Source organism: Ranitomeya variabilis, chromosome 6 (genome assembly GCF_051348905.1).
Source record: "Ranitomeya variabilis isolate aRanVar5 chromosome 6, aRanVar5.hap1, whole genome shotgun sequence".
Classification (NCBI taxonomy): domain Eukaryota; kingdom Metazoa; phylum Chordata; class Amphibia; order Anura; family Dendrobatidae; genus Ranitomeya; species Ranitomeya variabilis.
Window position 1 is genome coordinate 502,785,558 of NC_135237.1, and position 15,759 is coordinate 502,801,316.

General features: G+C 40.2%; 1 protein-coding gene across 11 annotated transcripts in view; it reads right to left on the minus strand.

The window, feature by feature from the left end:
- RUNX1T1 (RUNX1 partner transcriptional co-repressor 1) overlaps window positions 1-15,759 on the minus strand; it is a 168,950-nt gene that overhangs the window by 46,978 nt on the left and 106,213 nt on the right. For all 11 annotated transcript variants that reach the window (XM_077270828.1, XM_077270838.1, XM_077270834.1 and 8 more), the window contains exons 2-3: window positions 3,829-3,966; window positions 999-1,240 (exon numbers count right to left, since the gene is read on the minus strand). In XM_077270828.1, the coding sequence (XP_077126943.1) occupies window positions 999-1,240; window positions 3,829-3,966 (380 nt within the window). The remainder of the gene's footprint in view (window positions 1-998; window positions 1,241-3,828; window positions 3,967-15,759) is intronic.

Here is a 15,759-nt window from a genome sequence, read left to right on the forward strand (position 1 = left end):
TCTAACTTCTTTTGGAGGGTGGGAGAAGTTACTTTTCAGAATAAATTTCACTTGCAAAGCCGCCATTTTTTCGAATTGACTGTTTTAAGAGTAATTCAAATTTTATTTTATTTTTTCAAATTTTGGTCAGTATGAAAAGTTATAAAACTTTGCAAAACACTTTATTAGGGGATTTGTCTTCATTCATGTAAAAAGAATTGCATGAAAGTGGCTTCCAAACCCTCTGCTTTTCCCCCGTCTGTTTGCCTGCCTTTAGCTGTATTAATATCAGATTGTACTCATTTTGAGTACAGCTGATGGCAGTGATAAGGTCAGAAGAACTACTGTCCTCTTAATGTTGTGATTATCAAAACAATCTCCTGCAGCAGCCTATTCCCAGAGTAAGGGCTCATTCAGACATATGTTTTTTTGCACATACGAGAAAATCGGTCCTTGTTTGATCAGCAATTTTGTTCAGATTTTCATTAGATTTTATTCAGTGTTTGGTCCGAGTTTCATCAGTTTTTCTCAGATAAGAAAAATAAAGTTTCTCTTCCTCTTCCTTCTATCTAGCAGTCTGTGATGGCATCCCAGTGCTGTTTAATTTTTCCACCGGACCTATAAACTTGCACCCGCTGATTTTGATCCGACACTTGGTCCGCCCCCAAAAAATGGATATAAGAACAGCCCCAAAGATGGATAAAACTGCAAAAATGGACGTCTGAATGAGCCCTTAGTGAGACACTGGTGCTGACCCTTTCAGTTCCATCATCTGTACTCCCAAATTAGCCTAGGGAAAAGTGGATGTCTGTAAACTACTTAAATTCAATTTTTTACAAGAAAAGTGACATACTATCTAATAAAGTGATTTGAAAAATTTCATAACTTTCCGTACTGGACAAAATTATAAAAAAATAAAAAAAAAATATTTAGTTCCTCTTTAAGGATTGCCCCCCCCCAAAAAAATCAATGTCTCATTTACATCGCACAAATCTGATCCACCTAATGGCTCGTCTTACCACTAATCCAAGAACAAGGGTGCGCACTCTTTCCCCAATTTCTGGTGAGATGTCGTTGCCAAACTGCTGTAAAGTGGTGAGGAACCTCTTTAGTTTACTGAGCTGCCGTGCGCCACACGCCGGAGGCAACTGTTGATTTGCCAACGAGGATGAGGAAGAGGATGAAGGTCCGTTACTAAAGCCATTGGGAGGGGACGGTGCTCCATTCAGTGCTGTTGGCGAATGACTTGTGCCATTGGTTACTGATGGGGAAAAAAAAAGAATAGTTGTCATCGCGATATAATATTGTATCTTTAAAACTTCACATATTAATCTGTACCATATGATGGGCAAAGATGAAAAAGAACTACGCAAAGAAAAAAAATTGGGCATTGCCTCCACCCTCTCTGTAACAGGAGAACATTTCCAGAAATATTTGACCAATTCCTAGAATATTGCTAAACATTTTTCGTCTAGAAAAAGGAAGTGAGACCGGTCAAAGCTCCCCAATGCCTCCATGGTCTGTGTCTATGACACATCAGACCTTGCCTTTGTCGAATTTTACCCAAAACGATCACCTCTATAATTTTTCCAGAGACTAGGAAGAGAATAGATTAATGTTTCCCAATACATGTACTATATACACGTGGACTCTACTTCTATTCTGTACTTTCTATATGTACATTCAATATGTCCGCTTCAATGTTGTTTTCTATGTAATAACTCCGTAATAAACCCAATTTCTCCACGACTCTGACAATGTTTCGTATTGTATTTTTCCCTAGAAGAAAAGTAAAATGACTTCTTTTACCACGTGCCACCTTTCCAATTCACAAACTTTGATTGGCCACTTCAGTGGCATTAAATCAGCAGGAAATTCACTTTTCAATGTCCCATTCAGATGCCGTTTTAAAGCATTTATTTCTAAAGAGCGACCATTTACACCGTTTATCCTGAATGCAGCGATCATGTTTATGTGGAGAACTTACCCCAGCCCTATCATTTTGCTAATCATGTCATTAATATGGTGCCTACAGATCAGGGTACAGAAATGGTTCTAAGCTTGAGTTTTTATTATTATTTATTTTTCATTATCATTTTATTTTTTATTATTTATTATTACCAAATAAATATGGTAAGTCACATTCATGTCGTAAAGGGAACCTAACAAGAGATTCAAGCTGCCCAATCTGATGGTAGCAAGAATTAGACATTAGAGAATGCAGAGAAACCATACTTTGAAAGCCACCCGAAGATCGTAGATTTTGAATGACTCGTCCAAGTAGAGGTTTCTCCTTGTCTTGCTCCCATGTGAATGACAGTTCTCTATGTGTGAGTATAGTTAAAGACCCGTCAGTTAAAGTGCGCGTAGCAGGGAGAGGCTTTTGGACTAGTCACCCGAGTCATTCCTAGCTTCAGAGGCGCACACTGCGCATGTCCGGAGGTTCATAAGGTGGCTTCCCATCATGCGCAGTGCTCGCCTCTGAAGCCAAGAAGCACACACTCCGCTTCAGAGACACAGTGAAGCTGCTGAAATGAGCCACTTTAGATTAGCATGAGCGGCAATGACGCCCCACAGGGGCAGGATAACATGGAAAGAGGGCTGACTAGTCTGGGGCAACTAACACTTCATTGACTAGTCAAAGCCCACATGAGAATATCACATGGGGACATTATAAATACTTTCTTTATACCTTGTTTTCACTAAATAACGTTATACACTGCTAGTTAGGAAGGGAATGTGCTCATACATAGGTAAATGCTGCTGGGTTGGAGGGCATGGGGAGGAGGTTTTTGGAAGAGTTTTTCTTTTTCCTGAACCATTTTTTGAAGCTGTTTTGGAAACATTTTTTTTCTTTCCTGAAGAGTTATTGTAGCCTTTTGATTGGATAATGCTTAGTTTGGAGAGGTTTTCTTCAGGAAGTGCTTCAAAGAAGTGACATGCACCTTTTTTTCTTCAATGAAGAGTTTTTTCAAAACCCCTTCTGGAAAAAAAAAGCTTCCAAAACTCCTTTTATAAATAGCCAAGTGGATGTTCGTAGAAATTAATTAATAGAGTTTAACAAGAATTATTGAAGGATTTTTTTAAAGAGGATTTTGGAGAGTTTCCACTACAAAAACTCCTAAAAACTCAGTATGAACATACCTTAAGAGTCTTTTGGAGCAGAAACTGAACAGAAACTCTTCAAGACCTTCTCAAAAACTTCTTCTCAGTTCCTGCTCCCAAAATTCAACAAAAAAGGACTTTTGTGTGCTCATAGTCTAAAGCAGTGCTTCCCAAACTCTAGTCCTTACGGACCCCACGGGTCATGTTTTCAGGATTTCCATAGTGTTGCACAGGTGATTCCTGATGCCTTGATGATACTTCCACTACTTGAGCAATACTAAGGAAATCCTGAAAACATGACCCGTGGGGTCCGTGAGGACTGGAGTTTGGGAAACACTGGTCTAAAGGTTCAAACACAGGTTGCAGCCTTATAACACACGGTATCCCTACAACTCCTCACTACATGCCACCACATGGAGACTCTATACGTCATTGTATTACAGATGTATAATTCCCTACACGCAATGACTCAAGACCTTGGTCTGTCTTGGAGTACAATCAGAGGCTGAGGCGTCTTTTGGCCCAATAGACTTCCTCAGGTATTGTATTATGGCTCTGTACAGCTTAGACATTGTACGGAGCCATATTGTGGTAAAGTGCATGAGGCCAAACTCCATAGGAAGGATGCCCTCATGAAGAACAGATCTTCACAAAGTTCAACTCTTTGAACAAGGATAGACTATGTGTTTTATTACCAGTTTGACTTCAAGTGCTAAAATATTCCCCAAAAAGCAAATTCCTTACATGTTGTGGGCGTAAATGAACTTGTTCTTGGGGCTCCCTGTGTGGTCGGGGGAGGTGGCATTGTCGGAGGCGTCAGCCTGGATTGTGTCTTCACATCCACAGGTGAGTCCGGCATTGTGGAGCGCTTCTCAGTACGATCTGCAAAATAGAATTGTGAAATGCAACATAAATAGGCTATAAGGTAATATTTAGCCATCTATGCATCTTATCTATAGATATATTCACAATGCATCCCCTGACTACTACACCACAAAGCCAGACCTCATTAAACTACGAGCCACAATCTTTAGAGGATTGTTTTTTCTGATGTGCACAGATGCGTCTTCTGCAGAAGGGGCATAAGAAACAATAGCAGCTGAAGTGATATAATGCAAGAATGGAAGAGGAAGGAAGTAAATGAAAAGGTGAGATGGTAATGAATCCCCCTATGACAGCTCCGACAAACCAAAACCTGATGCTCTGTTCTACAGGTGAGCTATTGGCAGCGCTCGCCATCCTCCCTGACTTCCCCTGGAAGCAGCACCTGCTGCCCGCACTCGCCTGCTTTTGTTTTCATCCATCAGTATAATGCTGCCGGTCTCCTGGCCCTATCTCCGACCCTATTTTTCTCTTGTTTTATTCCGAGGCAAGAATAGATAAATACCATATGTCACATAGTAAAAAGCTTTTTCTTTGTTGACACAGCAGCGGATTGTTTATACTTGTTCATTAGGGGGGAAAATGCACAAATAGTCCGGTTTATGCCACAGTGCAAAGAGAAAAAGATTACAGGTGTATTCCAATTACTGGAAATATAGCAAGCTGGAGTAATTCACAGTCTGCGGTTCCTACGTGTCTAGATTGGTGACAACGTGAGATCTACACATGTTATTAGAGATAAGAGACTTCTACTCTAATATGGTGGATTAGGCATGACAACCGAGCGGCTCACCGAGCAAGTCAGGAATTTAGGTATGTAAAATGGAATAATTAAGTCAAAAAGCTGAAAAATGGAGAAATACAGTAAAATGGGGAGCGCTATACCAGTGTGCGTATGGATGGCTAAAGAAAGAAATAGAGGATAGCACAGCTCTCCTGACTAGAGATGAGCGGGCCAGAACTGAAAAGTTTGGGGTTCATACCGGGCAATTAGTGTCCGGTGTTAAACACCGAACACAGACTTCTCCCGGTAGTCTGTTGTAATGTTCAGAGGTCTGGGGGAAGAGAGAAAGGGAGATGAGAGAAATGAGAGAGAGAGAGAGAAAAGAGAGAAGAGAGAGAAGTGAGAAAAGAGAGAGAAGAAAGAAAACAGAAAAAAGAGATAAGAGATAGCAGAGAATAGAGAGAAGAGAGAGAAGTGAGAAAAGAGAGAGAAGAGAGAATGAAAACAGAGAAAAAAGAGAGAAAAGAGATAGTAGAGAGAGAAGAGAGAAAAGAGAGAAAGAAAAGAGAGACAGAAGAGAGAAAAAAGAGAGAAAAAAGAGAGAAAGAAGAGAGGGAGAGAGAGATATTTTTTTTCCAAGCTCAGAATTTTAGGTTGGCATTGTTTTCAATGGGGTTCGAGTTCTGGGCCAAAGTTCGGGTCATGTACCAAAACACAAACTTCAACCGCTCATCTCTACCCCTGACTGGGGATGCGTGAACCCGTGGAAGGTCAAGTTCTGGTACCTGACCTGAACTTTATTCCAAAGATCAGTTTGAGTACCAGAACTTGAGCCAGATTCCAACCCCAGTGACAAGAATGGGGACCCGAACTTTTGAGCTGGAATATATTCTCATTCATTCTCTCTCTCTCTCCTTCCCGAACTTCCCCAACGGACTTCTGGGAGTAGACCGGGTTTGCTCAGCTCTACTCTTGACATCTGTTTTAGGAAATACCAATTGGAAAATAGCTCCTGAGCTTCTTTTCATTCAATTTGTCAATAGGATCAACACTCCTAAGCCGTCTATATGGGCATGTGGGTCATAGGAAGCTGAACAACATGAAACATTGATAATTATAATCTGATGTTTTATTCCAGAGAAATTCATATTTTTCTTAATATGTAAATGAGCTGATAAGATCTATAGGCCGGACATAGATCTCACTGAGAATCTGCCTCCAGAGCTCATCTTAAATGAAAGGGGCTGTTACCAGTGTGATATAATGGCCACTCTCTGCTCTCCTGGTCTCACTGCAGAGCTGTGTGTGACTATAACTAACACATCTGCAGGTTCCTCTCAACTTCAGCTTCCATCTCACAGGCAGACAGGGGTGCAATATTGTTACAATACAGCAGAGCTATGAAAGCTGCAGAAAAATGTGTTTGTAAGATTACAAAGTTAATTTCTCCTTTTCAGGTTTCGTTACTTGTCTCACAGTGGTAACTCCCCATTTTATTACCAATAATATCTGGAGGCAGATTCTCAGGGAGATCAGTGTCCTCCCCATTGCCTGGGAACAGCTCATTTACATTTACATTGCTTACTCTATAGTGTCATCTTGAGTTTTCGGACTCCTAGATATGCTATATTAAGACTGTATACTCTGGTTCCTTGAATGTCACCCTAACATTTTTTGAGGTGCAAACAGCAGATAACGTTCAGGCAAGACAGTGCAAAGAGAGATAACCCAACACAACCGTGAAATAAGAGTAAATCTTCGGCCATTTGGATCAGCGAGGCAGTAACGACATAAATCCCTTTAGTCACTCAGCATCTCCTTCTACTAGTATGCTGGCCTGAGAGTCATATAAATGAAAGCTGCACAGATCCTATTCCTTTTCTACCTCATTCTTTGTAGGTCAAGTTGGTTCAAATGAATAAACATTTGCATCATCATCTGGAATCATTAGCTGAAGGATCTCAGAAGTGGGCTGAGATTATGGCTGACACCTGTGTACTAGATTTTCCCAGTGAGCTATTAAACTAGAGACAACCCCAACCCTCGACTGCACAAAGGATAAGTGTGCAGCTTGTGATGAAGACAGTGGCACGGGGCCAAAACGCAACTCGGAAAAGGCTAATATTCATCCAAACAGGCACAATCTGCCGACAACAAGGGGGACAACTCATGCTACAATGCACATAAAGCACTATTAAAAGGTATTGTACTAAATATACCATATGGATGTAGCTATATACAACAATACACATCAAATATTCATAGTGTTCCTATTTTACATACTGTACATAAGAGCTGATGTATGTTTTTATCAAAGCACTCAAGAGATTGTCATGAGAAATCAATGAACCCATCTGTTTAGTCGTATGTGAACCCACATGGCTCACAAGGGAAGAACGTGCAAAATTCTTCTTATCTGACCATGCTACAGCCCGTAGACACATCTGAGTTGGGATGTTTTCTTCACCAATTTATACCATAGTTATCAACAGTCCAAAATGTTCTGGAACTCCTTGGCCAAAAGGGGGCAAGGGCTAAGTAAACTCCATCTAAAGTGAACATTCCAGGTTGGGCTAGGGGCACTCACAGGAAGGGTCGGCACCTTCCTGGATGGAAGGGTAAGGGCATGGCTGGGGGACGGACTTAAACATCTCAAGAAGTGTTAGCAACTATGACACGTGTGCAGTGAATAGATGACATTATTTCTTCCATTATTATTAGTTGGGAGTCCAAAGGCATTTTCCACTACCGACAATGCCTACATGTTAGAAGGCTTTGACAATAAGCAGATCATAAAGTGCTCCCTTGTTTTGACTCTCAGCAATCTATTGTGATCTGTAAGGAAACCTACCAGTAAGTGTTGAGTTTCCCTGCAGCGCCTCCACAGTTAAAATGTAGCATTACACAATTAAAATTAAATCTAGGTTAAAAAAAAAAGAACAAGACAGAGCTTAAAAATTAAGAGATACTCCTCGCAACCGCTGTACCAAAGGATTTTCTATTAACTCCTAATCTACTGCTTAAACTGGACCACCCATTTAAATACATTCATTTTGGTTCCAATCAGACTAGTAACTAGATAAGTATTTGGATACGGGATATTATTAACATTTTGACATAGTAACCGTTACTAAAATTAAGAGGTGCTATCGCCGGAGGAAGCTATACCCAGCTGTACATTTTCCCTACAGCACTAATGTTCACCTCCAACAGAAGGGTATAATGTGCCATATATGGTATTCAATACCACAATAAACCTACACAGACATACACTGGAATGACATATGCCAAAAAGACACTTCTTTTGGCATTTGGTGGGCTAATCTGGGGCGTATGAATACATTCACATGTGTGACATAGGATCAAAACCATATCAAATAAGACCTAATAGTTGGACAGACAGGGTCCACCATAGCGGTAGCCACTAAGACTTAGTAGCTCTCATCTCAGGCTTATAGAGTTAAAGGCAGGAATTAGCGAGCAAATTTCCTGGGAATTTACACACTTAGGCTGCAATAATTTGTACAATTCTGCAAAAGCAACTGTTCGCTCTACGATACCATCCAATCAAGTCACTACTCAATGCATGATGAAACTACATAGACATTTCTTAAAGCGGTTGTAAGGTCTTAGGGTACAAGTCTGTAGTTACTTTATGTGACGAGAGCGGCGGGCGCGTGACCACAAGTATGCTATTTGCATATATACGGGCACGTGCCGACTAGACATGCACAGCCTTGCTCAATGCAAGTGTATTAAGCAAGGCCAGACAAGTCTAGTCGGAATGTGGTAGGAAGTATGCAAATACTTGACTTGCAGTCACATGACGGCCCGCTCCCAGCGCTGGCACCGGAGAATAATCGCAGCACGTATTATGCGTACTGTGGGGATTCACAAGTCTGCAGTCACATAGAGTAACTGTAGACTTGTAGCCTGAGGTCAGAAAACCCCTTCAATGTGTAGTAACCCATCTAACTAATGTAGTTCCCTTCTCTACATTTAAAGGGAAGCTATCATCAGAAAACGACCAATTGTTTAAATCAGAATTTTATGTTACATGTATATATATATTTTTTTATATCACAATCTTTATTAAAAATAAATAAAATACATTTGTAATCTTGCAGTTTTGATACAGGCCACTGGGGCTTTTTTTTGGACTCCTATGTCTTGTCCTATCAGGAAGAGTTCACATGAGTTTTCATATCATTTTCATCTTCTATATACAACTGATAAACAGGATCCACCAATCACAATAGGCGATGTCACAGCTGACCCTTCTTCTTCCCCTCCCTCCACAATGCCCTTAGCACATGCTCATTAGACTCTTCAATACAAAAGACATGATCAGGGTCTGCCCATTGCAGCTAATGTACACGTGTAATTTCTTGAAAACGAAAAGTGGAGAACCCCTCATTGTGTAAGGCCGCTGAAAAACTATAAATAAATAACCCTCACCCCAAAATAAAAAAATAATATATATATATATATATATATATATATATATATATATATATATATAGTGTTTATTGTTACTAATGATCGATGATGTCTCAGTTCACCTCAGCCAACCTTTTGTTCATCATCGACAGGGGAATAAATTACTTTGAGCATAGACGACAACAGAATGAAGGGTGACAATTAATTAATGCACACCATCTAAATAAATGCAAGTATTTCTCTGTTGCCAAAGAAATAAAGATAGGAGAACATTTGCCAGAGCTAGTTTTCAGATAGCAGCGAGAATGCAGGTCCATCTGGATTCCATTCTGCTAACACTCACGCTGAACTATTGGAAAAGACTGTCCAGATTCCCAGATTTGAAACATGTGGGACCAGTGAAGGGAGGGAGTTGATTTCGGCTTAGGGATTGCAGTACAGGAATAAGGCACAATGTGTATCCTCTAATTCAAGTATTTACAACAAAACATCATTCTGTCATTTGGACGGCGCCCAGCTAATCTGTTTTCTCTTAACGAATTATCCAGTAAGAGGCTGTTGTTTAGAATAAAAGCTGGATCTGCCAATGGAAAAAAAAAAACGATGGCAGGACTATGGTGGCATAATGGCTATTACCTATCATTACCACTTGTCAAAGCACAATAAATATAGTACTGGCATGACTGGCATTCACTCATTTCCTAATTTTTGTCTTCCGCTCGAGCCAGTCTTGCTTTCAATGAACTGTGGTCGACAGCACGCTGCTTTTATGATACAATTAAGTAACACGTTCTAATATGTTTTCGGTTTCAGTCTTTTTTTCTTTTTTTTGGATATTCTTAGTTTAGGAAAAAAAGAGGAATGGCAATGATTACATTTTACTCCTACAACGGAACTTGGCTGTCAGTCAAGACCTAGCTTAGAATGGAGACTCGATTCTGACCAACCAAGACTTAAACCCAAAGGTCATTGAAATGAAGCCAAAATAATACCATCTGCTCCTCGTTTTACATTCAGTGCAATCAGTTCATGATGGAGATACATGGTGATATAATGGGTCAATCTTAATCTCCAAACACACCAGAGAGCCCTCTGGTGAAGTCGAACGTAAATTCAAGAAACATGTTCAGAGCATGCAAAATGGTAGAACGTTTGTTTCATATTATAACTGAAAGGGAAAGAAAAAGTAATTCAGGGTTCCTTAACAGCAAAAACATTAGAGATCTGAACTAAGAGAGAAAAACAAAATGGACAATCTTCAGAACAAATGCAACAACTAGAAGGCAATCAATCAATGCTGGTGACAGATCCTCTCTACAAGTATTTCAATAAGAGCCTTAGTGTGGCCATATACGTTAACAGGCAGACAGTGTGCCGGTTTCACCTCTTTCATTATCATTATTTAAGAAAGATCTTATATAAATATGTAATAGACTTAAAGGGTTTGTACAGGACTTTTATATTGATGACCTATCCTTATATTAATATCTGATCAGTGGGGGGTGTATCCCACCGATTAGCCATTCCCGATGCCGCCGGAGGCAGGATGTATTTACTATAGATGTCTGAGATTGTAATACCCCCTAATGTTCCAATGTTTTATCTTTGAAAATGCCCCTCTAGTTGTTACATAATTAAAGCAGTTGTACTGTAATATTGATGGCCTGTACTTAGGATCATGAATACTAGATAGGTGGGGGTGCGACACCCAGCAACCCCACCGATCTACTGTTCCCGGCATCCGGATGCGATCAGTCGCAGAGCTGCATAGCAAAACTCGGTCAACAGAGTAGTGGCTGCGGTCAGGTACTACACATCTGCCCCTTATTAGAATCAATAGGGGGATATGTGCAGTACCCGGCCTCGGACTCTTTAGAGTTGACAGAGTTGTGCTATGCAGCTCTGCAACTCAACACATCCAGTCGCCATCAGCACTGGGAACAACTGATCCTTGGGGTACCGGGTGTCGCACCACCACTGATCAGAAATTGATGACCTATTCTAAGGATAGGTCATCAATATAAAAGTTCCGGACCACCCCTTTAAAGATAATATAATTTTTTAATAACATTTTACTATTTAGACTGTTCTAACCTCAGCCTCATTGTTTGCAATTTTTGTTTCTTGTCAACATACACAACGGATACTAGTGTGATCTCACTAACACCTAAAGACCCCCATGCACATAAACAAAAGGTCAGTCAAACCAACTTATTTCAGTTGAACCGGTTGACCATCTTATATAATGTATGAGGCATCCCAATTCTTTGTCGTGGGGAGAGAAGGATTGGGCATGTTGAATGACAGGACCCAACCTTTTAGACACAATTGTTGCCATAGGTTTTTGGTGGAAACATACTCCTCTCTCCCAACTGGAAACATGCTTTGTTAAGCCAAGCATGCATGTGTTTAGGGAGAGGGGAGAATTATTTATTGGCCACTCAAGGGTTTGTAAAACAATTATTGAAGACTCTTAAAATTGTAGTCAGATCTCCAAAATCATCTTGACTTCAGGTGTGATCGCATAGTAGGCTGTACAGTAGGGCATGGGGCAAATTCTTCGGCAAAATCAGTCCTGTTTTCACCCATCCACCCTGTGTCTTTTATAATATTGGTGTGTTTAAAAGAAGCAAATACGTCTATGCCCCACTTAGAAACTAGGGTTGGGTGTGTGACTGCTTCTTCTGCCCCCCATATCCCCAAATAATTATTCCCCTGTTTGATTGCATAACAATGGGTCTACACAAAGATTCTGTAGATTTGAGACAGAAGAACTAATTCACTGAAAAATAAGAGCATTTTCTTTATCATTCTTTCCCTGGTAAGACAGTAACACGTTGAATGGATCTTTTGAGTTTTGGACATTGCCCAGTTCTTTCCATGTCCTTAGACCATGTAGCTCTGTTTACACATACTTGGAGCACCGATATCATTAGTTGTCTCCTGGGCCCACAGAACGGCCTTTGATCTCACTCACAGTTGACGTGAGCGTTGGGACCCAGTTTAAGAACATGTCTAGGCTCCATCCTGTGTCTTTTACGCAAACGTGTTGCCGAGATCAAGCTCCTTGTTTGTAATGAAGACCTACTGCAGGAGTCCATGCAGTGTAAGAAGTCGTACGAGAGGTTTAATTCATCCCAGCTGCTTACGGTATAGACTAGTGAAAGAAGGTATCCGCACCACTATGAATGCGTGCGCTATGCTTCCAGGGCAAAGGTACCATGGATGTTTACATTACCAAACAATGTGGAATATATCAGCATTTCAATGATGACTTTAATGTCAACTCTGAAGGCTTTTTTTTTCGCCTCAATCACAGATGGAAAAAATATATTGCACGATATCCATTCACAGATGTCAGCCGTGCTAAACGTTTCCATATGGAAGCGGGGACTGGGTTGCTCTTAAACAAAAAGTAAACATTTTAATATTTATGGTCGAGGGAATGTACCGACATCTGAAAATAGTTAATAAGTTCCAATGTCTGCGATGTGTTACTCACATATTATTCTTCTGGCGGTTACATAGGCAAATGGCCGCCTTTGTGTATGCAATGCTCTGCTTAGCATTGTTCTGTATCAAGTATGCAGAACTTCTACATAACAAAACCATTTGCGTATTGTGCGAAGTAACCACATCTTTATCTGCAAATTTAAAACACGGCTGCAGATGACAACTAATTTGTTACCATAATGAACCAAAATTACCCGATCAATAAATTACTCACAAATAATTTTGGTGCATTTTTGACTGTCGTAAAGTAAAAAAATAAACTATATGTTCAGTAGTAATCTGTCTAAAATTTACAGACTATGCCCATTGCCGCAAAACTACATCCACTTTTTTTTAGCACCTTTCAGAACTGGCAAATACAGAGAAAACTTTTTATATATTGTTCAAAAATGGAGTGCGTCATTATTTGCAACTTTTTTTTCTTAGCTCAATTTACCAAAAACGGGCATAAATGGATATATCAATGACAAACATATGCTGGTCTTGATGAGGGCATGGTGGAGTGCGAGGCCTCTAATTCATTAACAGGCGCACACATCTCAATAAATCAGACAAGGCACAAAGTGGCATGCGCCTCTGTGTGCGCCGTGCTACAATCTTACTCCAGTCAGCGACTGGAGTAAGATTTGTGGAGTAGCGAACACTGCCACTTGTCATAAATTTGATGAGCAGGGGTTGTCATGCTTCATCCCGCAAAACTGGAGTGGCAGCATCAAAAGTAAACAACTTTTGCACATCTCCACGTTGCCCGAAAATGTTGCAACTCTTCACAGCTTTTTATACCACTTGATGGCTTTGCAGTCTACACAGCCTATACATATACGTAGCACACCTCCAGATACATTATTAGCAAATATAGAAGACAGGGGTGTAAGAGCTCAGAATGTTATCGGTTAAATTCACATAAAACGGTTTTCTAGCTTCGAATGCCCATATTTTAATAATCAAGCAGACAACTGAGAATGGTTAATAGATATATACCTCCATCAATTAATCAAATTATAGGAAGGCTACAAAAAGTGTCTCTCTCAAGAGGACCCAGGATCTTTATATATTAGATGAGCAGCCCATTGATTATAGTGATAACCATGTAATCCCTCATTTCCCCAGAGGTGGTGCTGCAGGTAAACTGAACACTTGCTGAATGATCATTGTTGATCACAACTGACTGCCGCTCATCTTGGTCGTCCATTTAAAGAAAAGGTAAATATGAAGATTCAGTTTAAAGATTGTTAAAACCTTATTCAAATCCATCTTCCAAAATTTAAACACTGGATATATTTTTTAATATCCTATCAATATTGAAGAAATCACTTTCAGAGCCAAGAAATTGGGAATTTACATGTAACGTCTGGAGGTCAAAACTCGATCCGGGTGCGATGGCGGGAACGTTAACCATTTTCTTATGGAGGAAGATTAACGTGGAGTCGCGGGTGGGAGAAGTAATGGACCTCGGTCATATTACGGGGACTGGGCTGGGGATCCCTGGGACTGACAGTACCAGTGGAAGCGGGGATAGTCAAGGTAGAGCGGAAGGAAAATCTTGAAGTGTACTATGTTGTGGAAACAAGAAATGGAAAGTGTTGTGCCCAATACTACCAGTTGCAATTTGATGCACTTGGACTGTTTTCCAAGATATGTTGGACAGACATTAGACAGGGAAGATGAATATATCTGAATTTGTTCACTGCAGCCAGGGAAAAAAAAGAACCTATATTTATTATAAATCATTAAAAATGTCTCCTTAAATTGCAGGAAAGCAAAGTGTTTTCTTAAATGTCATCGTTTTTTACTCACTCTGTGTGTATAAATTAGACATCACACGCCTCATGCCTATTACTTGACCTCAGTGACAGGTCAATGCAGACAAATCATCGCAAACACGCCGTTAATGGGCAATAATAAATATCCTGCGGAATATATTTTCGAACATAATTGCCCCATCTTTCACTTCCCCTTTTTAATGCTTTGGAATAATTTATGGTTTTGCAGACAATGAGGACAGTGGAGCTGAGCTGGTTACTGCTCTCCTAAAGTGAAGTGGCAGAATGAAAGCTGGACAGAATTACGAGAACACGGCGATGAGAACACTTGATACTATTATCTTCATGTAAAGTACTGTAGCTGAAATTAGCGGCTGATACATTTTATATACACTGGAGATTGGTATATGGTGTTAACAAGGAAAATATTGGACAAAATAAAGAACATTCCCACTATTATTACAATCATCACCAAAAAAATGCAAGACCACAGAGACAGCCAATAAAGAGTATAGCGACTAAGAATTATGCTATCCATACAGCAAAATGCATTGAGAAACGTATACAACGTAATATCCATTTTTTCTTTACATATTCATGAGGAATGCCGCTTTATACAAATACAACGGATACACCAGAGACATAAGTGAAAAAATCCCACCTGATACTGTATATAGATACTGTATATACTCAAACTTACAGCTTCTGGATCCCAATGTCATATCGAGGACCCCATGCAACATTATCTAGTGTTTTCTTCTGGGTTAAAATTGTCTTTGGGCCCCCCAAGTCCAGGGCTCAAGTAACACTGATACCTCTGCTTCCCTTAAAGTGGTATTCTCAAGTTCGGACCTTGTCTTCTATCCATAGGATAGGAAAGATCTTGCCCATTTCTAGGGGTATGATCACTGGGACCCAAACCGTCTTAGTGTGAATGGAGCGGTGATCGATCAAGTGCTCCGTTCCGTTCTGCTCCGTTCCTTCTTAAAAGAACTGCATGAGGCAGTTAAGAGCTGCGCTTGGACGGTCTTTGGTGCTCCCATAAGAATGAATGAAGTGAGGTGCACATGATCGATCATCACTCCATTCATTTTTAATAGAACTGCAGGAGAATGGCGAGCGTTGCTCAATTCATTCTAAAAGAGTGCGAGGTGCGCTTGATCAATCACCGCTCCATTCACAATGCGCTCTTCAGAGCTCCATTCAGACATTATTACTTTTTGCCTAATGTGAAAGAAATGGACAAACGTTCACCAGCGTTTTGGATCCGATTTTCATCAGTGTTTCATCTGTCTGTCCGTTTTTGCCATCAGTGTTTCATCCATTTTTGGCATATGGAAAAAAACATTTACG